Source organism: Malania oleifera, chromosome 7 (genome assembly GCF_029873635.1).
Source record: "Malania oleifera isolate guangnan ecotype guangnan chromosome 7, ASM2987363v1, whole genome shotgun sequence".
Classification (NCBI taxonomy): Eukaryota; Viridiplantae; Streptophyta; class Magnoliopsida; order Santalales; family Ximeniaceae; genus Malania; species Malania oleifera.
Window position 1 is genome coordinate 94,186,143 of NC_080423.1, and position 27,172 is coordinate 94,213,314.

Below are 27,172 nucleotides of genomic sequence, written 5' to 3' on the forward strand. Positions count from 1 at the left end.
AAATCACTATCTTTTTTTTTTTATTAGATAAGAACTCTGGCCATCAACGAGCTATTCGAACCTCTTGGTATGACACCAAACCTATGAATCAATGTCTTCTACCCTAAACTCTCACTGATTAGAGTAAAGCCCGAAAGCGAACACTCTGTGCATTAGTATCAAAGCAAGCGTCTATCCTTCCAAAGGGCAATTTATTAGGGTCCAGCAACAAAGAGCAATTGCCATTGAAAACGTAAAATGGGTAGGTGGGGCCCATCGTATCCCTAAGAAGATAACAGCAGCTTAAAAGCACCCTGCACGCGTTTCAATTATTTGGGACGCGCACGAGCTGGGCTCAGCCTCTCCAAAAATTTAAACTCAATTTGCTTTTTTGCTTTTGTTTCTTATAATATTATCAATTATTTAATATATTATTAAATCAAATAAGAATAAACGTTACTGAACTTTTTCAGATTTAGTAAAAAAGTATAGATTTTGTTTAAAGTTTAAAAATTTTATGATAATTTTATCCACTTTATTAATTTATTGCCAAATTCTCGGAAAGGATACAAGTGTTTCAAAAATTAAATATTTAGTAATGTTTATATAGGAATGTAAGTGAGTCAAATTTACTCACACGTTATTCAAACTCAACTTGTCTTCTAACTCAAATCGACTAGATTTTACTTGAATTTGAATTGAATTCGAATTATTCGAGCATTTTAACGAATTGAATTTGAACTCAATAATAGCATTCGAGTCGAGTTTTTAAGTTTATTAATTTTATATTATATATATTATTTTTTTTTTTAAAAAGAAGGCGGCACCTCCATTTATTTATTAATATACCCTCACATTTGGCGGAGAAATACTGTGGTTACAAGATAAAACCAAGAGGGAGAGTACAGAAGAACCCTAAAAAAAAAGCCAACACCAGCAACCAACCAAATTAGGACAATAAAACTAAACATAACTAACAAAAAAGATAAAAACATAAACACAATCAAACAAAATATGTTATATATATCATATATTTTATAAATATATTTAGTATTAATCTATAATCAAGTTGAGTCTAACTCGAGTTTTATAAACTTATAGTCTAGTCGAGTCCAAGTTAACAACTATAAAAACCATCGAATTTGATTTGAGTTTTGAACTCAACATTTTCAAGTCGAGTTGAGTTTGAGTATTTTATTGTCTCGACTTGATTTGAATACACTCTTAAGTTTATGAGACTTTAATGAAATCCGTGTCTTTTAATAAAAGCCTTAAGGAGGTTCGTTGAATTTTTAGAATTTTAGAAAAGGTCTATGGCTTTTATCAAAGTAGTAAAAGTCAATTTTTTTAATAATAATAATAATAATAAATAATAAATAATATAATTGACTTGGCAAATGGAATCAAATAAGCAAATATATTGCCCTCCTCCAAACAGAGGTGGGTTTGAATGATGATGTTGGTGATAACGTGGCTTATTATATAAAAAGTAAATAAAAATTTATTTATTTAGTATTATTATTATTATTATTTAATTTTTGGACTGCCCACAGGATGGAGGATAATACAGGCAGTAAGGAACAGTTGTCAAATAACATCATTAAAATCCAAGGCGATGTTTGGGGAGTGTTTTGTGTTGTTTATGTTTATGTTCTCCCTAAGCTTAAATTCTCCATTATATATTCTCAATCTCATCAAAACCATTTTGTCCCCTTGTGCCAACCTAGGAGTTGTTTTTGTGTTTTCTATTTTTTTAAATATAAAAAATAAGATAGCAATCAACGAGGCATCATGGCAATAACATGTCTCCCCCATTTTTTTTATGGTCATTGATGATGACTTCAGGCATCTTGTTAATGAATTTGGGCCATGGTGACAAGAGTAGTGTCGTGTTTGGTGCAAGGGAGGAAAACAAAAAACAAAAAACAAAAAAAACATTACCCTTTTCTTTTTTCTTTTTTCAAAAAAAAAAATGTACTTCAATATTTTATTTTATTGTTTTAAAAAAGGGTACTTTCTTTATCTCTTGATTTTGTTTGGCTAAATCTATTAAAAAAAATAAAGAAATTTATGTTTTTGTTAGTGGACATAGCTATATAAAACCCTCGAAGATTCATTAGAATATGAATTAGAAATTCTTGACGCTCATGATTATTTAATATGAAAATCATGCATGATATGAAAATTTATCAAAAAATTATTATCTTGATACAATATTTCTATATTATTTTGGGTAAAAGACACTCACTTTCCCTAAAATTTGTCAAAAAGATAGAGATCTCTCTTGAGAATTGGCAAAAAGATAGAGACCTCCCTTGAGAGTTCAAAATTACCAAAAACCTACCATGAGATTTCAAAAATATCACAAATCTCTCTTGAGATTTGCAAGAAAGATATAGACTTGTCCTAAAAAAGTTTGTCTTTTTACAAAATATAAGAGCAGATTTGTATTTTTTTAACAAATCTTAGAGGAGGTTTAAAATGACTAGTTTTTTTTTTCCCCTCAAACAAAACAATACTTAGTTGGTTATAATGAATGTGTTTCTCTTGTTTTCTTCCTACTTTTGCAAGAGTTTGAGAAAATATTTTCCTTATATCTTTTGCTCTTTCCTTTTCTTTTGTTGGATTAAACTTTGTCTTAACCCATTTTTTCCCCTCATTTTTCCCTAGTTAGGAAATTTTCATATGTCCTATCAATAATGAATCAAGCATAAGCATGAGCATTGAGAATGTCCTACTCATATTTCAAGAATTCGACAAGGATTCAAAATGTCTAGTTAGTTTAACGAGCTTGTCTCTTTTATTTTCCTCCTACTTTTGCAAGAGTTCTAGAAATAATTTCCCTTTTATCTTTTTTCTTACTTTTTTAAATTCAACTGAAAAAAACTCGTGCAATTTTGTAAAAAGTTATAACTAAAACTCAAACATTTAGCTACAACAACTTCAGGACTAAACAACCATTAAAGTTATAATATACTTTAAATTTGTCATGAAAAATTCGCATATGAGATACGTATGACCTAATGAAAACTAACCTGCGCAATTTTAATCTAATGTAAATGGAAGCTTCTACAACAATTGCATGCAAATTGTGCCACTTAGTCCTTTAGTTTTGTGTATATGGGCAAGTAAGAGCATTCAAGATATTAAGAATTTGGTTTTGCACTCCGACAAACAGAATAATAAGTAGTGAGGGAAAGGATGCCCCATAATGTCATCGACCAAAATCCCTAATGATCCCTTTGGAAGGAGCTCAAAACTAATACTTTCTATGTCTAATCTTGTGCCTAGATTTGCCATGAAACTCATCAATCTATTGTCAGCCCATGAAGATGTGATGAGAATCCTTTATATATTTAGTGGTTGTCTTGACAACATACTTACTTTAATCTTCTTTCTTCTTCTATTTTTGGGTAAGCAATCTAATAGATATGCCTTGATTTTATGCACATATCAATCCCCCTGCCCACTATTTTATTTATTTTGTTTTTAATTATTATTAGATGGAACTAAGCTACAACACCAACACCAACACCCAAAGCCGAAAGCAACAAGCCCTCCCTATATATATATATATATATATAAACAAACCCACTCCACTTTACATCTACCAAATAATGTTTTTAAGTTGATACCAATCATAAAAGTGTTTGTCGGTGGATATGATTTAGTTTATCTAATCAAATGCTTGAAATATGTTCACTGGATTAAATTTTGGGTTTACTATAAACTTTAACCGAAATTGAACCATTTGGATTTGATCGGGTATTTGAAGCTTCGTTAAATTGGGTTAATATCAAACAAATAATTGAACCGGGCCAAATCATTTAAATATTATACTATTTATGCTAAAAAAATCATATTTTTATGACTACATAATCTAAAAATTATACATTTTCGATCTGAATAGGCCAACATGATTTTTATTTTTCAACTAACAAACAGGGCCTTAAAGCTCTATAAGTACTTACAAAAATAGAGATGTTTAGACCTTCAGCCGAATGCATTTGTTTGGATGCTTGGAAAAAGAAAGAAAAAAGAAGTAGAGTTCAGCCCCCAAGTGGAGAGGTTTGGATGCACAGAGAGAGAGAGAGAGAGAGAGAGAGAGAGAGAGAGAGAGAGAGAGAGAGAGAGAGAGAGAGAGAGAGAGAAGGGTTGAAGGAAAGCCTTGAAGAGTTGGGGGTCAATTTCCAAAAGTATTTTTCTTGACTATGATAGATCATGCATGCAAGAAGATTCTAATTGGGCCAGATACAAAAGCAAGTTTGAGTTGAAGGCCTTTTTCAGGTTGGGCTGCCAGCGGCCCATACAAAGTGCTTCCAAATCTTGAATTGGCCCTCACTCAGCCAGGCCCATATCATGTTCTTTGTGCCCCTTCCTCGGAAACTCCCCTCTTTAAATGTACATCATATCTATTATCTATAGCCTTTAAAATAAATTAAATTAAATTAAAATTTCCCTTTGGAGATGATTCTGAATGGGGACATTATAAATTATTCTTTTGGACAAGCTAATTTGATTGCCAATTTTTTTTTTCATAGCCTATGTTGTATTATTTGTGGTTTGAGAATCAAATTGATGATCAATGTGGTATTGTTAATGGGTCAATTAGCATGCATGGTTGAATCGGTGGGTCAATTCTGGTTGAACTAGAAAAATGTTTTTTTGCCTTTGAAGAGATATGAGCTTACCAAGTCACATATTTCCTTTCAAGAGATATGAGTTTACCAAGTCACATATTTTTTGTCAAGTTGACCTCAAGCTACCTCAACTCTAATTTCATGCTATCCCCAAGACCTAACGTGGTCGAGCCGATCTAAGTGGTCCTATTCAAGTTTTAAAACCATTGGGTGCAGTTAGAATGATATTGGACAAGGAAAACACAAGTCTTTAACTCACATAGACGAGCTTAAGGTTAGCTATTCTCATTCATCACCAACCAATTGCTCAGGTTATGACATCTTGTAGGTCTAAAAATGGAAAAAGAAGAAAAAGAAGAATTTAATTCATGTTCTTAACTTGTCTCCTATATATGACAGATCGTAGTTTAGGGGATACAGTAATATCATAACTAGTTCAATCCAATTTCTCTAAATTCTTCGTACCCCGTGTCAGGGTCTGAGATTCAACTCCAATGAGACGTTATTTGTTTTGATCGATTAACCTCATGATTTTGTCTTTAAAAGTCATCTCACTTAGTTGGAGCCCAAACCATTCTTATAACCTCAATATTTCCCTAATACACATTCGATACGAGATTGTGACATTCTCAATCCCATCCAATCTCTGATGTCATCGTCAAATATTGGCACACATTTGATGTGTGATTGTGACATTATCTTCCATCCAATTTGTCACACCCTTGTCAAAAATACTTCTATGCAGTGTCCCAACTACGGCGAGGTATTGCCTACTTTAACCCACTAACCTCGCAATTTTATCCTTTAAAAGTCATCTCACATGGTTAGAGTCAAACCATGTATTTATAAGTTCAAGATTTTTATAGTACACTTTTAATGTGGAACTAACATTATGTATCATGCAATTAAAATATGAGAGGGGTTCTTAATTATAACCAATTCAATTTTATCACCATTTAAATTCAGTCTTACAAGCACATTCTTAGCCAAATAAGGTATGGTCAATTAGAAGTAATTTCACTTTACAAATAACGCTTCTTTTACCTTAATATTTGATGAAAAAAACTAAATTCAACAATGACTATCAAAATGTAGGAATCACGTAAGCTATTCAACATTAAAGAGCAAGTTTTCAAATCTCAAGAAAGATTATATGTTTTTGTCAAGTCATAGGTTTACGCGGTTTTTAAATATTTTAATTTTAATTTTTTTTTTTAAATTTTGCAAAGATAGAGTGTGTATGCCCACATTGAATAGTAATTAACAATTATAAGTGTGATTGTTCAAGACGAATTTAAAACAGTATTTTTAAAGATCTAAAAAAAATTAAGTTTTTAGTTTGAATTAAATCAATAATTTTGTACTTTTTTTTTATTAAAATTGAAATAAAATAATTATATGAGTTTAAAATATAATTAAAATAAAATTTTTCATAAAATTTCAAAAAACTAAAAATAATAAAAATCATTTTAAAAATATTTTTACTATTTTTTAATTTGAATTCTAAAATACAATGATTAAGTAAAATAATTATAATAATTTTTATTTTTGACAATTATTTTATACTTCTGCTATTTTTCTCATATTTGTTTTTTTTTAACTTGTCATTCCATTTAAGAACACAAATATGAGCATCTGCTTTAATCAAGTTTTTAATTCATTTAACAATTGCTATTTTTCAATTTTAGTTTGTGTTTTCAATTTTTATATTTCTAATTTTTAGTTCTTAGTTCTGCTTTCTAGTTTTCGGTTGTTTATGTTTTAACTAATCCTAAAAATTTCAAATGCAATTCCAAATTAATCCTCACTCATATTTAATATAGAAATCTCAATATGAGACGAAAGCCTACTTTTAACGGTCAAATAATTGAATTGAATTTTTCTTAAGTCTTAACAAAAGTTTAACAGACTTGGAACTCTTATATATATATATATATATATATAGAAAATGTCTTTGCTTTGTAATATATTGAGTTGGACTATTTTTCTTAAGCAACTAAAATATAATGCCATTATTCTTTCTATTTGGTTATCAAAGAAAATAAGAAGGAAAATAAATTATATAATAAATTTATAAATAAGATTTTATTTTTAAATGTAATTTATTTTAATATAATTTAATGTCGGTTTGGATAAAGAAAGAAAATAAAGAATAAACTCATTTTTTCATATATTTTTCCTTTTTATTAAATATTATCAAAAATAAAAAACTATTTTAATATGAATACAAATTAAATATTAATTATATATAAATTTAGTATATTTTTCATTTTCTTAAAATGTAAAACGAAGTGAAAAATAAAATGAAAAATACATTTCAATCCCCAAATCACAAGTTGTAAACTAAACAAGTAGTGCAATCATTATCAACGGTTATAAACATGCAACATGCACGTTCATGCATATAATCACACACACAGCCAAGCAATTGGGAAACCAAATTTTTTTTTTTTGTTTTTCAGAAAAAGAAAACTATTACATTACAAGATCCCAAGCGAGAATTTGAGATCTAAATGCTAATTGATTGTCTCTAACTTAAATCCGCTGCAACCAACGCAGCTGATTGTGATCAATTACAGAATGGACTAACAATCGCCGAAGATGATCGGCAGGACGGAAAAGTAAGCTGAAATTTTTTTAAAAAAGAAAAAATCCATGAAGAAATTGAAGAGACCTTTCTTCTGGGACGATTAATTCCGGACCAGAACGCTCCGGCGCATCATATCCTTGAATTCAAAGAAATCAACGCGGCCGTCGCAGTTGCGATCGACCGAGACGATCATCTGCTGAACTCTCTCGATCTCTCTAGCTTCCGGCAATCCTAATTTCCCCAACACTATCTGCAATTCCTGCGCTGATATGTACCCGTCCCCGTCCTCGTCGAAAACCTTGAACGCCTCCGTCAGATCCGACTCCTCCTGCTTCAGTTTCTCCGCGGCGCAGTCCCCGGCGGTGGCGGCATCGTCGTCGTCCTCCTCCTCGACGCCGAAGAAGGCGTCGCCGAGGGACCGGTGGAGCGCTTCGAAGTCCTCGTAGCGGAGGCCAGCGTTTCCCGGCTGGATGAAGGAGGCGACGATGGAGCGGAGCTCGGCGAGGTCGGCGTCGAGGCCGAGGAGATTGAGAGCGCGGCCGAGCTCGGCGACAGTGATGATGCCGTCGGCGTTGGCGTCGAAGATGTCGAAGATGCGGCGGAGGCGGAGGGAGTTGAGACTGGGGCAGCGGAGGCGGAACGAGGACGTCGACTTCTTCAAAACGCTGCGTTTCTCCATCGCCGGTGTCTCTTCCGCTTCCTCCTCCTCCTTCTCCTGCGGTCGCTTGCGACTGATCAATCCACCAGGATTCAAATTTAAAGGTAGTCTCCCTCTACTAAACAGGGGTTCTAAAATTTAAGAGAAGAAGCGCGTTTAATGGTCAAACTATTCGCCAGCTTCTGGACTATTAGAATGGTCAACAAGTCGACCACTTACCACCTTTGAATTTCTCATCACAACTTTAATTACAAAATGGGTTAATGGGCTAAATTGAAATTAATAATGAATGATGTTTAAATATTTTGATTAAATTATTTGTAAATTTTCTTATTAATTATTGAATTATAAATAGGTATTGATTAAGAAATTTATGATATATTTTATATTTTTTCTTTAGTATTTTAATAAATATGAATTAATATTTAACATATTGACCAATAAACCACTACCAAATTTGCTAATCCTAAACTCTTGTTATTATATACTCAGGGTAAAAGACACTCACCTCTTCTGAGGTTAGACAAAAAGACAGGAACCTTCCCGAAGTTTTAAAATTTTCATTAACCATCCATGAGGTTTTAAAAATGACACAGACCTTCCCTGAGGTTTGCCAAAAAAAAAAAAAAACTTCCCTTGCGATTTACAAAGAAAAAAAAAAAACAAAAACAAAAAAAAAAAAAAAAAAAAATCCCTCAAAAGATTTTTTTTTTTTTTTTTTTTGTTTTGACAAATCTCAATGAAAGTTTTTAGAATTTTTCAAATCTCAAGAGAGGTCTTGAAATTTTCAAACCTTAGGAAAGATTAGTATCTTTTTTTTATCGGTGCCTTTTTTAGTAAACCTCAAGGGAGGTCAATGGCTTTTGCCCTTATACTTAATTGTACAAACAATCAAAAAGAAAATAATAAGTAGATAAAGAGAGAAAGTTAACAAAAGATTTCAAAAAGAGAATAAATACATGGGATTGCTTATTTGGGTTGACATTTCTACCTTGTACACTTGGTCAAGACAACAAGTGAGTTGTTGTTAGAATGTATTATTTTAATATTTTCAAAAATTAAACATAGCGTGACAACTGTTCAACCCAAATCATTTAAATTTTTGGGTTGGATTTATGTTGACTATATCAACGAATTATAATCTGTTAAATTTAACTTTGTTTAAATGTGAGTCATGAAATACTTTGGCATTTAAGACACAAAGTAGGTCATTGTTGGTCTTTTGAGTCTGATCTCTGTTTTGATGCTAACAAACCACAAGTATCCTATGTGTGCGTTTAGTGTTTGAACAAGTTGTCATTTCAGTACGAGCATAAGATACCGCAAAAAGAAAACCAGTAGGGACATAGAGCTCACATACTCCTGGTGAAGATGAAGAGTAAAAGAAGAAGACATTTTGATTTTAATTTGTAATGCATTTATTTTTATTATTTAGTCTGTAATAATGCATACATTTTGCATGATATGTTTTGAATGCTTAGTTGACCGTAGATTAACCATAGGGAACCAAATGACCTTAGAGACCCTTCGGTCGACCGAAACCAAGTTTTTGGCTTTAGATAGACCTTAAGTTCCCACACTTAAGTGCACAAAATCCTAACATAGTTTTCATATTATTAGAAAAATTTTAGTGTAAAGAAAATGACCTTAGGAAAAAATCAAATGGCTTTTAGGCGACCGAACCTAGCAGTTCAAACTGCCTCGGGCGACCGAACTGTTGTCCGGTCAAAAATTTGACTTGGTTCGGGCAATCGAACCAAATTGAACTGAGCGTCCTCAGGCGATCGAACTCATGTCAAATACCTTTTCACCAACTCGGGCACCCAAACCCCACGTTCAAAGCCTCGGGCGACCGAACCTGTTGGTTCGGTTAACCGAACTTAGTACCAGGCACCCGAACCTACGAACGAATGTTTCTAGCTTTTGTTCAACTGACCGAACCCAGACTCGGGTACCCGAACTTCAAAAAATGTCTTTTCTCTTTGTGAGTATTCGAGCGACCGAACCTATGGCTAGGGCAACCGAATCTCTCAGGTTGCAATTTTCAAACTGGGTAATTATGGTTAAAAATTAATTAAAATTTTTTAATAATACCCAACGTGTCCCCAACGGTCAAAAATTTCCCTGAGTTTGTATAAACCCCTTCATAAGCCAAGATTAGTAACTTTGATTAGCATTAAAATTCTTTCAAATTATTTATTAATCAAAGTTCCCCCAAACAACCGTTCAATTACAAAATCTTTTTAGGGTCAAATCTTTGTTACACTTTCCAAACTCTCTTTCATTTTTCTTGAAAATCATTTTTACAAGAGAGTATTTTATTTGGACTTTTACTTGCTTTGATTTGCACATAGATGTGACGATCTGCTTAATTACCAATTTTTTTTTATACAATAAATACAATATCACAAAGGTCAACTCAACAGTTCATAATCCACCTAGACTCTTGGGTACGAAGGATACATCAGAACACATAACGAAAGCCTAAGCAGCAGAAAACATACAATGACAATATTATAAAGATGAAAACATCCATCACATTACCATAAATACCAGAGTCACTATATCCACTGTATTTCAGTATATACATCCCAAAAACAAGATTTAGGGACACTTCCCACAAAAGCCAACTGTCCCTACTAAAACTTACCATTCAAAGAGAGCAGACAAACAACACTAGATCAATGGGGCTTTTCCTGCTCTTCTATCTGAGACTCCTGAAAAGTTTATAAAATTTTGGAGTGAGATACCTCTCAATAAGGGAAATAAACTAATATCAGTGTGTGACAACATCAGTATTCTGTGTTATACATATACCATACATAACATATTCAGTACTGTTTTGTCAAATCTGGGAAAACATATATATCATCAAAAACATGGCAGAACATACTACATTATCATAAACATATTTCATCTCATATAATAATAATACAAAAACATTCATGGTAGGTTAGCTTGCTGTTGTCATGTATACCCCCATATGACTGGGTTGTGTGGCCCAAAGGCGGAACTTGACAATAGTTGGCTGACCACTGCCAAGTCAAAAGTACAGTTTGTAAGTCTGATGGGTCTGCCTAACCTGGTCCGTACACCAAGGTCGCTCACACACTTCTTAAAAACCACATCGACCATCCAATCTCACACCACTCCGTACAGCGACGTTAACACAAATATCATGATCATGAAGACCATGAACACATAGCAACGGTACCGTGTAAGTGCTAGTTTAGACCAAGCCAACTAGGTTCTTATATCATATAACATATACTGAAATTGTGATACATAAATATTTCATATCATTAATTATCAAATCAATCATATCATTTTGCATATATATGTATATCATGAAAATCATCGGCCCGTACATCGGTATTTCATATTTTATCATAGCTCGGCCCGTACGCCGACAAATCATGCACATAGCACAGCCTGTACGCTGGCAAATCATATTCATGGAACAGCTCATATGCTGGCAAATCATACACATAGCTCGACCCGTACGCCGACAAACATATATAAATATCTCAACCCGTACGCCAGTTTTCTATTATAAAAATCAGTATCATAATCACATTTCTAGAAAACGGTATTTCATAACAATTTCTACTCATGCCACATTTGAATAGGTTTTTCATATATTCAATATACCATCATTTTCAATAGTGTTTTCTCAAATATAAATCATATATATAGACATATTTACTTTCCTGAAATCAAATGCTATATATACATACATTTTCTTAAAAGAACTAGTTTAGTTTATCCCCTTACCTGATTCCTGAAAAGCCCCTAAGAAAATCTATCTTACACCCGCAGGGTTTCAAACTCAACACCCTAGAAATAACATTCCAAAAAACTAAATTTTTAGTATCTCTACACGTATATCACTTCCTACAACTGTCAATTAACCAAATACTGAGTAGAAAGTCTTACCCTGGATTTGGGATGATTTCCCAACTCAGCCCCGCCGATGATCCGCTCCGACAGACTTGTAGAGAACTTTTCCAGGAGCATCGTGGTGGCTTCAGATCCTCGAATCGGCAGAAATCCAACCCCAAAATCGAAGAGAGAAAGGGGAAGGATCGAAGGATGAGAGAGAGAGGGTTTCTGCATAGGAAAATGGACTAAAAATCACGTTTAACCCTATTTATACTGCGGGATTCGTCAACGAGCCACGTCACCTCATTGACGAGTCCTATAGAAAGTTCGTCGACGAACTTCAACCCTCGTCGACGAATTTCAAGTTTCCAAAAATTCTCTCTCGGTATCTTCTGGTCGACGAATCCTATCCTCATCGACGAGCTCCTGTTATACCCTTGTCGACGAGTCCCCTGTATTTGTCGACGAGGAGCTGAAAAATTCCTCAAGATTATCCTTTCCAAAATGCAACGTCGTCAACTGCCTCCTTCTATTTTCGGTTTCAATTTCCCTTTCTTTTTATTATTTAAATACCATTATTCTTCGGATCGTTACAATAGATTTTCAAATGTATGTATTTTTTGTGCAAAATCACTTGAAACCAAAACCCTAGGTTCTATGGTTTGTTCTTGAAAAATACTTCTGGAGAAAATTTCTCATTAGGGTTTGAATAGATTTACACACCTTTACTCTACTAAGCATTATTGCATATTATATTAGAGTGCCTCTTATGAGCTTAAGTGTTACATCTCTGCTTGTATTTCAGAAGCAAATTTTATGTACAAAATGGTTATAATGTAACGGTTGGTTTCAACTTGTTAATTGAACTAGGGAGTCTCAGACCCATAAATGACACCGGTTTGGTTCAACCCAGAATTGAACTAGGGAGTCTCAGCCCTGTAAGTGGGACTAGTTCGGCTTAACCTAATAATTGAGTTGGAATTTTCCTCGCCCTGTAAGGAGAGGATGTAAAAGGCTTTTGCTCCGCCCAGTTAAGTGAGCAGGTTTAGTGGTATCCTTGGGGGGTATGCCCAAGGCGGGGATGTTGGCTGGTTTTGGCTGAATTTTGATAACAAATCTTATGTGTCTCTCTCTCCCTATCTCATTTAAATTACTGCACTTTAAATTCAGTATGTTTATACTTATTTATTTACTGTTATATTTAGTTGCATGCACACATTTACATTGAATGAGATACACGTGTATGCATCAACCAATAGCTTAATCATTTTACATACACGCGTTTAATATTGAATGGAATATGATACGCGGTGAATCGGCGTAATTGTTTAAATTAGCGAAAACTGTTTTAAAACTTAATTCACCCCTCCTTTTGGGATCACACTAATTCCAACAGTCATTCTCACTCTTGTTTGTCATTTATCTTCTAAACATTATAAAGAAGATTGGTCTCTTTATAAATTCATCCATCTATTGTTTAGATCTCATTCTTGATAGCTCATTTGAAGATAGATAGCTAAAATGAGTGAGATTGATTTACCTCGTGTCTCACTTATATATAGACACAGACAATATCTAAACACGTGGAGCAGCTGGTCATTTGTATAATCTCTCATAGCCTTCAAATGAGATTATTATGAAAAGTGGAACTTGCCCACCACATGTCTAACATGTAGACAATAGAAGTAATAGCATGTAGAGGAACTTGATACACATGTGTGAACACCAACTTGACCCAAAAGCTTAAACCTATTAGGTCTTGAGCCCAACCATGTATATAAGCACGCATCATCCACTGTAATTTTCCAATATGGGACAAGCTCACAAGTGGAATTCTCAACAAACTCTCCCTCACTAGTGAGTTCCAACTGCTCCCCCTCGAACGGAAATCGTCTCCCTTTTGAGAGTAAGCTCAATTCTCCAATAGTTGCTCAAGTGGGCCTTACCACTGGCGTCTTACGTGCATTAGATTGCATTCCACGTGCCTTCAAACCAATCCTATCTCTCACATCTTGACCCTATTCGGATCCATCCCCAGCCTAAATGATCCTTATTGGCCTTAGCCATACACTTGGTCCTCCAACTATTAGCACGTCAGGAGAATTGAATTCACGTATCTACTTTTTTACAATATCGCTCATCCAGAATTTCAAACCGTCGGCTCTGATACCACTTGTTAGGATCGGAGGAGCCCATGGGTAGACTTGATACACATGTGTGAACACCAACTTGACCCAAAAGTTTAGGGTCTTGGGCCCAACCATGTATATAAACACTCATCATCCACTGTAATTTTCCAATGTGGGACAAGCTCACAAGTAGAATTCTCAACAGAATATCCTGTTGGCGTCATATCATTTTATTTTGGAATTAGAATATGATGTGGCTACTATTTTTTATAATAAAGTATTTTTATAGGTTGTTAAACTTCCTTCTAATGGTTCTTAGATTTGGAAGAAAAATTCAAAAAATAAAAATAAAATTACGTTCACAGTGGCATCATATCTTTTCATTAAAATCGTGTTATGTATGTTTGTATAAAATTAAATTACTGATGCATCACATGTTTTGTGAAAAGAATCCACATATATGACATATAAGTCTTTCTTAGAAATTTCTATCAACTAAAGATAAAGTGTATAGTTGCTTGAAAATGTGATGGAAACCTCACTTTTTCTTTGAATGGCGTTCCCTCCTCTCCCTAGCTAGCCAAAAACTTCTATGGAAGCTAGAGTCTCTTACTTGATTATGGATGCATGGTAGTATCTCTTTTATAGAAAAAAAAATGAAAAATAATGTCTCTTCTATTAGTTTCACTTAGAAAATCATAGAATGCCTCATTTTTCGGTAATACAGTTACTTGCTTTATCTTTTATGCAGTCGATAGGTTCAGTAGTACCTTTTGTCTTTCTAGTTCTTAGCAAGTTCTATGTGTAAGCAACTTACAAATTCAAGAAAATAAAATCTCTCAAATAATATTTGAGTGCATATATTTTAGGACTTTAATTTAGATTTGTATGATAGCTCGAGTTTCATGCTCCCAAAAATCTTTTATGCAGAATGAAAAATGTTCTCTACTACCTTTAGACTTAACTTCACAACTTCCATTCTTAATTTGTACGGTCCTCCTTTTGCTATAATATTTATTCTTACTTTCTTCAAAAATAAAATAAAATTATCAAACATTAGATATCAATTTCAATGCTGCTTCACAAAATAATGTTCATAACAAATCTTTTTTTACTTTTTTGGTTGATTGAACATTAATGCCTCGCAATATATTTATACTAAAAGAGACCCTACAATGCATGAATGTAAAAAAAATTATATTTTTAAAAGTTAAAATATAATTATAAATATCAAGCATAAAATTTAATTTGGTTTTAACAATTAAATATTTAAGTTAGTTGTGAAATGACACCAATACTACTTGCTTATGGATTATATTAATAAAAAATACATTAACAATCTTGTCTTTATTTTATACATAAATTAATTACTATTGGTCATTACAAAATTTATTAATTTAATTATCGATATCATCAACATTAAGAAAATTCAATCACAAAAATATAAGAAAAATTTTAATACAATTTATTTACGGGATGTTTTAAAAAATTAATTATTATATTATCATTCATAGATTAATTTAATTACAAAATTTCAAACATTAAAAGTCTATTTCGATGGTCTTTCACAAAATAATGTTCATAATAATGGGACTAAAATGCCCATTATTTTAGCAATTGAACTATTACGTGTTACATTTTTTTTATTTTAATTTGGTACATGGTAAGTCTTTGTAGTAAAAAATATAATTATTCATTAATTTGTTATTCGTTCACGGGTTAAAGTACAATAATATTTTTTCAAAATGCGTCATCCTATGCATATTTCTTAAAATTTTATAAATTTTAATTAAAAACTATTAAGGACGTCTTATTCTCGTAAATATGATTTTTGAAATTGTTATTTCATAAAAATATTTATAATTAGACTCACCCAAATTTGAATGGACCAATTGCTGCTTTTGGACTTGTCCGTCCAGGTTCTAGGGCCTATTAATTGGGCTGGGGGCCCAGTATCTACTCCTCAACCCACATCCACCGCCTACAAAAGTTGGACCATTAATTTTGGGCCGGAATCCATCTCATATGTTGAATGTAGGGCTTGAAGAACGATGGCACAAATTTTATGAGCCGTTTTTAATGGTTAAAAGGTTGTAATAGAAAACAATATACTTGATCAATGTTTTTGCATCGAAGTGAAATGAATTGAGAGTAAAATTAAATAAAAAAATTATACAAGTGAAATAAATTGAGAATGAAATGAGATAAAAAGTTATGTATGATGAAAGTAAGAATGCGCAAAAAGCAAAAATAACTATGAGAAGATATTAGGTTGAAAATTAAAGTTACATATTTTAAGAAGGTGAATATAATCTCAAGAGAAGTAATGGACGTATAATCCCAATATAAAGTCTATAATTCCCCAAATTAGAGATGGAGGAAAAGGAAACCAAGGTTGAGGTAAGGGATATTGTCTAGGACCCTCTAATATACTTTTTAAAGCTAGCTACAATTACATATAAGCAATGTGTCCTCTGATTTGAGCATTTGAGAAGACCCTAGGGAGCCATTGGAATTCTCCCAAACCCTTTATTTTTCCCTTGGTAGCTCGTTGTCGCCATGATCCATGGATTCAAACATTAGGGTTCAATTTGCATTAACAAATTGGCACAATAAATGATCCAGAGAGAGAGAGAGAGCATCTTATTGATCACCTAGACTGGAGAGCAACCAGACCTCATGATACAATGAGACCCCCAAAAAAAGATAGGAAGCGAAGGGCATGTTTATTTACCCTATAAAATCTCATGATTTGAGGAGGCCCAAAAAAGGATAGGAAGTGAAAGGCATGTTAATTTGCCCTCTAAAATAAGGAACACCTTGGTTCTAAGGCTAGAGAGAGAGAGAGAGAAGGCAAAAAGTTAGGTTTGACTTTAATTACTAAAAAACATGAAAATTATAAATTGATACCAGCATATGTTGACTTAGTTAGGGACCCATTTGGTGCCAAAACGAACGAAAAATGATGTGGGTGTGATAGTATGATACTAAAGCAGCATTCTTCTATTTTGCAACATCGAGCATTGCTATCAAATTGATGGCATAGCCCTCACTAATATGATATATTGCATAAATACAATGATAAAATATTTATACTCGAATAAATGTGATTTGTTACTATATATAAAAAATTAAGAAATCTTTGTGGAGATGCAATATCTAGATTTACCTTGAATTATTATTGTGGTTTGGTCTTGTCATTTCACAAGATGTTCAGCCTAATTACTGCATTGTTATAGATTGATAAACATGATCAAAGAATATGTTAATGATACAAGAAAGCATTCTTCTTTTAGGTAATGTAAAAAAAAAAAGCCAAATAAACCCATTTGGCAAAATTATCCACATATCAAATGTCAAAATTAGCCTTGACAAATAGTTTTGAAGAATAGGTCAACTCTCGATGTCATAACCCTAGGAAATGCCCATGAAAAGAAGGGTAACTTGGTCAGAGTATCTGAGGTGGTAGCCTTGACAAGAGGACTTGATAAATAGGTCATCACTATTTATTGATAGGAGGTCAATCGTAAGAAATACTCACAAAAAGAAGGTAACTTTGATCTAAAGATCTAAGGTGGTAAATTTAGGTAATGTCTTTGGTAGACAAGTTTCCATCAATAATAAGTCCAAAAAAGATACCCTTAGGAAATTCCCTTGAAAAAGTCTCAAAGGTCATCTTAGTTCAAGCATTTGAGGTAAGAAAAACAGTGCAAATGCGACCTTGGTCTGACCATCGAATGGAAGAAAAATACTACCAAAGAAAAAAACAACCTTCTTCCATGAGCTAAGTTATGAAAATGTTCTTATGAAACTACCAGCATTTGACGATGGGGTTAAAATATACTCAAAGCATAACTAATTATCAAAAAATATTCAATAAGAAAACCAATAGATGTCATAATTTAGGACGGTGAATATAATCTCGTGAGAAGTAATAAAGATAATGGAGGGGCATAACTCCCACATAAAGCCAATAACCAAGAAAATATACATAATAAAAAATGACATTCAAAAGTCTTCCACTCTCGTATAAGAGTATTAACGACAACAAATACTAGATTGCCACAAGAGTACTAAGTGGAAAAAAGGTAATTCGTGAAAAGATGATTAATTATTTGATGCATCGTTATTGCAGTAAGATTAATATCTTATAAAATTTAATTTGAAAGAATGGAATTAGCTTAATAACTAATAATCACCCCCTATTAGGCGTAATTATTCTACTAAAACTCTTGCTTAGCTTACCTCCTATTCAAAATTTTTGCTTCTTCATATACTCGTGCACCATCACAAATTTGACCTAATGGTAAGGTGTGATGGAATTTGGATTTAAAGTCTGTGTTCAATACCTATAATTTACTTGAAAAAAAAATTAAAAAAAAAAAAGAATGATAAGCTCTGTGAGAATTTAATAATTGCACAAAGACAATAGATAATTTTCCCTACTAAAAAAGAAAAATAAATCTCCTACCAATCGGTGAAGTGCTCTATACTAATGTCATCTTGTGAAGTATAAGTAATTTATGATCCCTGCTTAAATCTAATAGTTAATGCATCTGCAAATGCATGAGAAATTTATTACATGCATTCACCCATATTCAATAGAAGAAATAAAATAAATGATTGGTGAATGAAAAAACTGAACTGTAGAGAATCTAACAATTAAATTGTAAAATCTAAAATATAAAGTAAAAGTAGCTAACAAAACAATGATCAAATAATTTTTCTTTCACTTTGTAATTAATGTAACATTGAATAATAAATCTAGGGTTTAAATTTTTGTTTCCAGTTAGATTACTTGAAAATAAGCAATACTCAAACTTTAACGCTCGGTGCCACCATATTTATTTTGTTTTTAGTACACATTCTAAATAATATCGAGAAAAAAATATTTTAAAACAATCCAGAAAAATTGATGAATGGTTTTCTTATAGCCTAAATCTTAAGATTGAAATGAAGAAATATGCTAAAAATGAATGAAAAAACAATATCATATAGAAAGTTCATGAATTTTTCTATCTTAAATCAATGATTTAAATGCAACGAGGTCATTCAACTTCTAATTTTTACTATTAAGTCAAACAACTTACCAAAATATCTCAATACATCTTTTTTTTTTTTTTAATATCTAAGACTTAATGAGCCTTTGTTAGAATTTCCAACATGGAAGGTTTGGGACCCGTCTATGCCACTTTTTCTTTTTTTTCTTTTTTTTCTTTTTTTTTTGGGATAGTTAATTGATTCATTAACAATATGTAATAATTCTCAACCCAGTGCCGATTGGAGTTTGAGGCCTCAATGGGGATGACGATCCTAAAAATGATGTTTGCAGGGGATTTAATTGTGCTAAGGGTTCTATGGAATCGCTTCTAACTTTTTATTTTCTTAGGTGTGGTTGAGTCTACCTAACTACTACCATTTAGTTGGTTTCAAATCAAACTTAGGCCCAAGGAACTGGTAATTAAACATGATTTGTCATACCAAAATCAAGTTTGGGAGTATGGTTAACCAAAAATTTTGATTCTTTTTTTTTTTAATTAGGTTACCTTCCTTTAAGCATTGATCTATCATATGACCATCATGTATCTTGTCAAAGAATATATAGCTTTTCTCACATTAAGAAATCAAAAAGAACATTATTAGCAACTTACGGATTCTGTTGATGGATTAATTAATTAGGGTTTTCAATGTTAGACAAAGATGCAATATATAAGAATAAATTACGCAATGAGGGCCAAAAAATCATGCAAGAAAAGATAAATCAAGATCTATGCCAAAACTAGTAATACAATTCACAATCAAATGAAACATTTAATTAAGTCAAAGTTGCTCAAAATTATATGTGCTAGCAAAGGTATGTAGCACCATACAATCTAAAACAAAAAAAATTAATAAAATCACACAATACTTATCCAAATCTAAAGAAGGCAATAAAGTAAAAAATCAAACCCTAATTTCCTACATGAAAAGATTCTATACATCTTCCTAAATTAAGAAATAAAGATAAAGAAGAGTCACATCTTACGTACTCGGGAAAAAAAAATTAATGAATTTTTAGCAAAATTGAAAATCCTAATGTAAGAGGGAAAACACTGGAGACCATAGAAACCCTAAAATACACCTAGAAATTTTATATATTTTTTGAAACCCTTATAAATTTTTAAGCCATTAAGGGAAATAAAAATAAAAATAAAAATAATAATAAAAATAATAATAATAATAATAATAATAATAATAATTAAAAACTATGAATTTTTCAACTTTATTTTTAATTTTTTTCTAAGTTACTAACACAATATAACTAAATAATTAAAGTCAAAATAAAGGACAACAATAACAACTCAAAGCTACGCCCTAAATTAAAGCTACTTTTCTAAGTAATTAAATGAGGTTAGGTTGTAATCAAAATAAAAACAAAGAAAAAAACTGCATGGGCCGTGCATAAAGTGGCCGGAAATAAAACCTCTCAAGAAAAAAGTGGGCGGAAATAAAGAGCAAGGAAAACTTACAAGGGGAATTTGCATGGGACCAAAATAAGGAGAGGAAAGCTTACCAAGAGGTTTTTGAATGTGTGTCTGCCTTTGATGGAATAAGAGTTAGGGTTTTAGTTAATAAAAAGTGTCTCGACTTTTTGAAGTATCCTTTTCAAAAGTAAAATAAAATAATCATTAAAAGAGTAAACCTATCTTTAGCAAGATCACATCCGTCATAAATTAATCAAATTTAGCTCAATATTAGTGCACTTCAAGTTTCGGAGACTCACAAAATATATCAATTCCTTACAATTTAAAAATCAAGGTTTGAAATTAAATCGAACAAAAATGTGTGTCAATAATAACAACAACAATAATAACAATAATATAAAAGGACTAACAAAAATTCCATCATCTTGTCCAAGCCAATGGCCCACTAGACTCCCTCCTCGCCATTCTCCTTTCCTTCCTCCACTCTGATTGCATGTTCTTCCTGTCCATATGATGCAATTACATAGACCTAGAGTTGACATCGTCATGAGCCGAGTTTGTTCAGGGCATTATGCTTGCTTGTGACTGCTTGTCTCATGCGTTTAGATCAATTTACATCATGTAAATATTAGTGTAGGGTTATTTTTCAGAAATAATTTTTCCTTGGTCTAAAAAGGGAAATATGATTCCTCAATCATGTTAATGTTTCCTAGTGCCAGAGTGAGAATAATATAGAAAACTCTTTAGGGGAGGGTGAGTGTTCATCAATTTGTAAAACTCACTAACTATTGTCAACATGTTTAGCCTACTTACTTCCCTCTCTAGACACATATGTTAACAGAGGTGTTGTTAATGAATTACCTTAATAAGTTGCCTATTGCTTCTGCTTATATATGCTTGACAAAGATGAATGTGATGGTTCTTGCTATGGGAAACTTTAATACTCTGGGATTTAACAAGGCTAAAGTACTAGAACTCAGGACTTATAGGGTTGCCCATTATGCCAAAGAGTTGGAGAACTTCTTATTTGACATGGAGCAGCACTTTCGCACTTTGAGGATGAACTCAGAATAGGTGAAGGTGGATACTATGACTATGCACTTGATCGGTGACCCCAAAATGTGGTGGCATACTAAGTACAATGAAATTGAAAATGGACGTTGCGTAGTGGATTGTTAGGTAGACTTGAAGAGAGAGCTCAAGACCCAATTCTTTCCTATAAATCTTGAGTACAATGCCAGGAAGAAGCTGAGAGACCTCAAGCATGCTAGGTCAATTAGGGAATACATGAAATACTTTTTTGCTTTGATGTTGGACATCAAGGACAAGTTATTCTAATTTCTTGAGGGGTTGAAACAATGGAGAATAAAACTTCATAGGCAAAGAGTTCAAGACTTGTATACCGCACAAGCTATTGCGGTATGCTTGACTGACTATGATGGTAATAATATTGCTTCATCCAAAGAGTTTGGCATAAGGGGAAACAACAAAAATTCTTCCAAGAATAGCAAACCCAAAAGTGGGGGAGCTGATTATATGGAATCAACTTTAAAAGAAGTTTCACCATCTTGAAGGTTTAACACTCTTACTGGAAATAGTAGAATTTAATGCTACTTGTGTCAAGGCCCTTACAGAGTTGTTGAGTGCCCTTATAAGGCATCACTCAATGCCTTACAAGCTTCCACTGCAGAGCGAGCATTGGAAAGTGATGGGGAAGAGGAGAATACCCTGAGGATGGGTGCAATACGGCTGGTGAACGCATTGGAAAAGAAAGCAAAAGCACCAAAAGTTACAAAAGTGAAAAGACTGATGTTTATGAACTTGAGGATCAATGGGAAGAGTACTCGTGCTATGGTGGATATTGGGGCTACCTATAATTTTTTTTCACAAGTAAAAGTAAGGAGACTCAACTTATCCTTAGAGAATGATTCCAACGCATGAAAGTGGTGAATTCTATAGCTCAACTTACTCTGGGAGTAGCCAAGAAAGTGACTGTGAAGCTTGGGTAGTGGGAAGTTCATGCAAATTTCACTGCAGTGCCATTGGATGACTTCCAAGTTATTTTGGGAATGGAATTCCTGAGGGAGACTAAGGCAATGCCGATGCCTTTTGTTGGTTCCCTGTATAGCGATCCTCAATAAATTATAACTTAATAAATAAAAATCGTAAACCCGTACCCGTAGGTAACGGGGATATCTGTCAAATACAACAGAAAACCTAGCAGCAGTAAACATAAAATCTTAACATCCAATCTCTAAAACATAATACCAGAGTTTACTACATCATCAATATACTGTTTATATGTACAATCTCCAAAAATAAAAAACAACACTAGGACCATACAATAAAAAAAATCTCCTAGTCCTAGTTCAACGCTTACCCTTCTAGTAGGGAAGCTCCACTCACTCAACAGCGGCCTTGACCCACCGGTTTCTCTAGGTTTCTTGAAAAATCATGTAATGTTGAGGGTGAGTCACTTCTCAGTAAGGGAAAATAAACTAAATACAGCTGTGTGGCAACATGAACATTTAAAGTGCTTAAACATATACAGTACATTTCATAACTCGGAAATAATCATAATATCATACGGGATAATCATGTACTTTTATACTTGTTAATAAATCATAGCATACATAAGCATCTGTTATAATTGTAATACTGAAAATATACTCAGGATGAATAGTTAGCTGGTGTCATGTATTACCCCCCATGACGGGTTGTGCAACCCGAAGGCGGAACCCGACAATGGCTGGCCGACCACTGTCGAATCAAATATGTTTGTAAGTACGATGGGCCCGCCACACCCTGGTCCGGACTGCCAGGTTGACGTCCACACTCTACTGAAAGCCACATCGACTATCCATCTCTCATCCCCTCGTGGGATGGTTAGCACTAATCTGACGTAGATATCTGATCTACAATATAGCTATGGTACCGAGCCCTGAACTGAATTAAACTAACATCCTGGTTGTAATAACATGTAATACATGAACATACATAACATCATCACAGCCTTGTGCCGAAAACATAGATCATCCTCGTGTCGAAATCATAAATACATGGCCTCGCGCCAAAATTGTAAATACGGCCTCGTGCTGATAATATAAATACATGGCCTCGCGCCAGATACGTTTCAGGTATTTACATTCTGAAAATAACTCATTTATCATATATTCGTCAAACACAGTATAACATAGCCTTGACCCGCCGGTTTCTCTAGGTTTCCTGAAAAATCGTGTAATGTTGGGGGTGAGACACTTCTCAGTAAGGGAAAATAAACTAAATACAGTTGTGTGGCAACATGAATATTTAAAGTACTTAAATATATACAGTACATTTCATAACTCTGGAAATAATCATAATATCATACTGGATAATCATGTACTTTCATATTTTCTAATAAATCATAACATACATAAGCATCTGTTATAACTGTAATACTGAAAATCTACCCAGGATGAATAGCTAGTAATGTTATGTATTACCCCCTATGATGGGTTGTGCAACCCGAAGGCAGGACCTGACAATGGCTGGCCGACCACGGCCGAATCAAATATGTCTGTAAGTACGATGGGCCCGCCACACCCTGGTCCGGACTGCCAGGTGGACGTCCACACTCTACTGAAAGCCACGTCGACTATCCATCTTCCATCCCCTTGTGGGATGGTTAGCACTAATCTGACGTAGATATCTGATCTACGGTACCGAGCCCTGAACTGAACTAAACTAACATTCTAGTTGTAATAACATAAAATACACAAACATACATAACATCATCACAGCCTCATGTCGAAAACATAGATACGGCCTCGTGCCGAAATCATAAATACATGGCCTCGCGCCAAAATCGTAAATACGGCCTCGTGCTGATAATATAAATACATGGCCTTGAGCCAAAATTGTAAATACGGCCTCGTGCCGATAATATAAATACATGGCCCAACGCCAGATACGTTGTCAGGTATTTACATTCTGAAAATAACTCATTTATCATATATTCGTCAAACTCAGTATAACATAACTCATCTTTTCAAAATACCTGAAAATATGCTTTGCTCGTAAAATCATTCATATCAGGATTCACTTCACATAAAAATAATGTTCATGCCACACTTATGCCGTTTAAAGTCATGCTTCATATTCTAAAATCATCGTTTCTGGCATCTCATGCATACATATACATTTTAATCACAATAGCAGTATTTTCCAAACGTACATTTTATCTATAATATGCAAGTATAACATTTGCTTTTCTGAAAATAATTTTACTCATAATTAATAATAAATTGGTGAAAAATAACTATTTTTATTCCTTTACCTGGCTACTGAGAAAGCCCCTAAAATTTCCTAACCTGACCCCCGTAGGATTTCCTACTCAATACCCTAAAACTCAAAACTCTCAGTATTAAATATTAGTATTTTCATGCGTACATCAATTTCTATAACTACCATAAAGGCTAATTTGCCTTAAAAAGCCTTACCTCAACTCGGGGATGATTTCCTACTTCGTTTCCCCAACGATCTGCTTCGGCAAACTTATAGGGAATTTCGCTAAGAGCGTCGTGGTAACCTTAGATCTTCGATCCAGCATACAACTAGCCCAAAATCGAAGAGAGAGAGTGAGAGGGCCGAATAGGAGAGAGAGAGTGAGAGAGGAAGCTTCAAATGAAATAAAAATCGGATTTTTAGTATTTATAGATAGCAGAATTCGTTGACGAGCCCGATCTTCATCGACGAGTTCTTTATAAATTTCTTCGACGAGACCCTGTATTCGTCGACGAAATCCAGACTGCCTCAGAACCCCTCTCGGTATTTTCTCATCGACGAAGCCCTGTGTTCGTCGACGAAATTCTTAAAGACTTCGTCGATGAAACCTAGTGTTCGTCGACGAATTCAGGCAATCTCTTAAAAATTATTTTATTCCCTAAATGCAATGTCGTTGACGAACGTGGAGCATTCGTCAACGAAGTCTATGGCCTCCTTCTGTTTCTGTCTCTATTTCCCTCTCTCTTTATTACTCAAATTTCCATTTTAAATTCAGGTCATTACACCCTGTGTCTGATGGAAGATCACACTTGCATGGTGCAAGACGTTGCGAAGAAATGAGACGATGAGAAGTCCTTTCAACCATGCAACTCAAAAAGGGATTGAGAAGGAGTGAGCAAATATATCTATCCATTGTGGTGGTAAAGGAAGAAGTAGGCCAAGACCTGGTGCCTACGACCATCCAAGTTGTGTTGGATGAGTACAAGGATGTGATGTTGGATAAGTTGCCTCACAACTTGCCTCCACAATGGGGTGTGGAGCATGAGATTGAGTTGTTGCCAGGAGTGAAATCACCTGCTAAGGGGCCATATTAGATGACGCCTCTAGAGCTAACAGAGTTAAGAAAACAACTTGATGATTTGTTGGAAGCGAGATACATTCACCCTTCCAAAGCACCATTCGGAAAACTAGTGTTGTTTTAGAGGAAACATAATGGGAGCATTTAGATGTGTGTAGACTACCGCACGCTCAACAAGGTGATAGTGCACAAAAATTATCATATTCCGTTGATTGTCAATCCGTTGGATTATATGAGTCATTCTAGGAACTTCACTAAACTCAACTTGAGGTCAAGCTTCTATCAGGTCATAATTGCTGATGGGGATGTGCAGAAGACAACTTGTGTGACGCGGTATAGGGCATATGAATTCTTGGTGATGCCATTCGGGTTGATGAATGTGCTTGCAATATTATATACCTTGATGAACTAGGTACTTCGTGAGTACTTTGACAAGTTTGTCGTGGTGTACCTTAATGATATTTTTATCTATAGTTCCACTATGGAGGAACATAAAGAGCATCTATGGAAAGTGTTCGACAAACTAAAGGGGAACAATCTTTATGCGAAGAAAAAGAAGTCCTCTTTCACTCAGTGGAGCATCATATTCCTTGGTCATGTGATTGAGTAAGGTTGTATCAGGATGGATATGGAGAAGGTAAGAGCAATTCAAGAATGGAAGATCTTAACGATAGTGAAGGAACTGCATTCCTAATTTTCTTGGTTTTGCTAAGTATTACATGTATAGGAAGTTTGTAGAGGGTTGCTCGAGGAGAACTGCTGCTATAACATAACTATTGAAGAAGGGTCAAGGGTGGGACTGGACAAAGAAGTGCCAAGGAGCCTTTGATGATTTGAAGGATGCCATGATAAGAGATTCGATACTTACTCTTCAAGATATCATAAAACCTTTCAAGGTGCAAATAGATGCATCAGACTTCATCCTTGGAAGAGTTTTGTTATGGGAGGGACATCCTATTGCGTATGAGAATCATAAGCTTAGTGATGTAAAAAGAAAGTACACAGCTTAAGAGAAGGAGATGCTAGCGGTGATACATTGTTTTTGCGTGTGGTGACATTACTTAGTTGGGTCAAGGTTTGTGGTGAAAACGAATAACTCGGATGTTAGCCACTTATTCACCTAGCCAAAGTTGACACCTACGCAAGGCCAGTGGTAAGAATTCTTGGTAGAATTTGATTTCTCATTTGAGCAAAAGGCATGACACTTGAACTAAGTTGTTGATGCACTGAGTAGGAAGGCCAAGCTGGCGGCTTTGCCGATGGTAACATATTTGACCATGAGTATTGTTACCACAACGATGTAGGAGCGCGTAAAAGAGACGACCGCAACACTTCAACATATGTGACTTTGTGCTTGTTAAACTCAATCCTGAATAGTTCAAGTCACTACGAGGATGAGATGGGAGACTACTTCGTAAATGAAGGATCAGTCCCCATCTTGGCCAAAGTTAGGAAGGCCTCTTATAGAATTGACCCTCCGGCTTTA

The 27,172-nt window shown here is 34.0% G+C and overlaps 1 protein-coding gene across 1 annotated transcript; it reads right to left on the bottom strand.

Moving 5' to 3' along the window:
• Positions 1–7,047: 7,047 nt before the first annotated feature.
• LOC131159688 (calcium-binding allergen Bet v 3) lies at positions 7,048–7,976 on the bottom strand. The gene has a single exon (XM_058114780.1). The coding sequence runs from the start codon at positions 7,886–7,888 to the stop codon at positions 7,310–7,312; it is 579 nt and encodes a 192-aa protein (XP_057970763.1). The 5' UTR covers positions 7,889–7,976; the 3' UTR covers positions 7,048–7,309.
• Positions 7,977–27,172: the final 19,196 nt, after the last annotated feature.

What these genes read in the sequence shown, in the direction of transcription:
- LOC131159688 (XM_058114780.1), bottom strand. Translation starts at nt 7,888, where the DNA reads ATGGAGAAACGCAGCGTTTTGAAGAAGTCGACGTCCTCGTTCCGCCTC.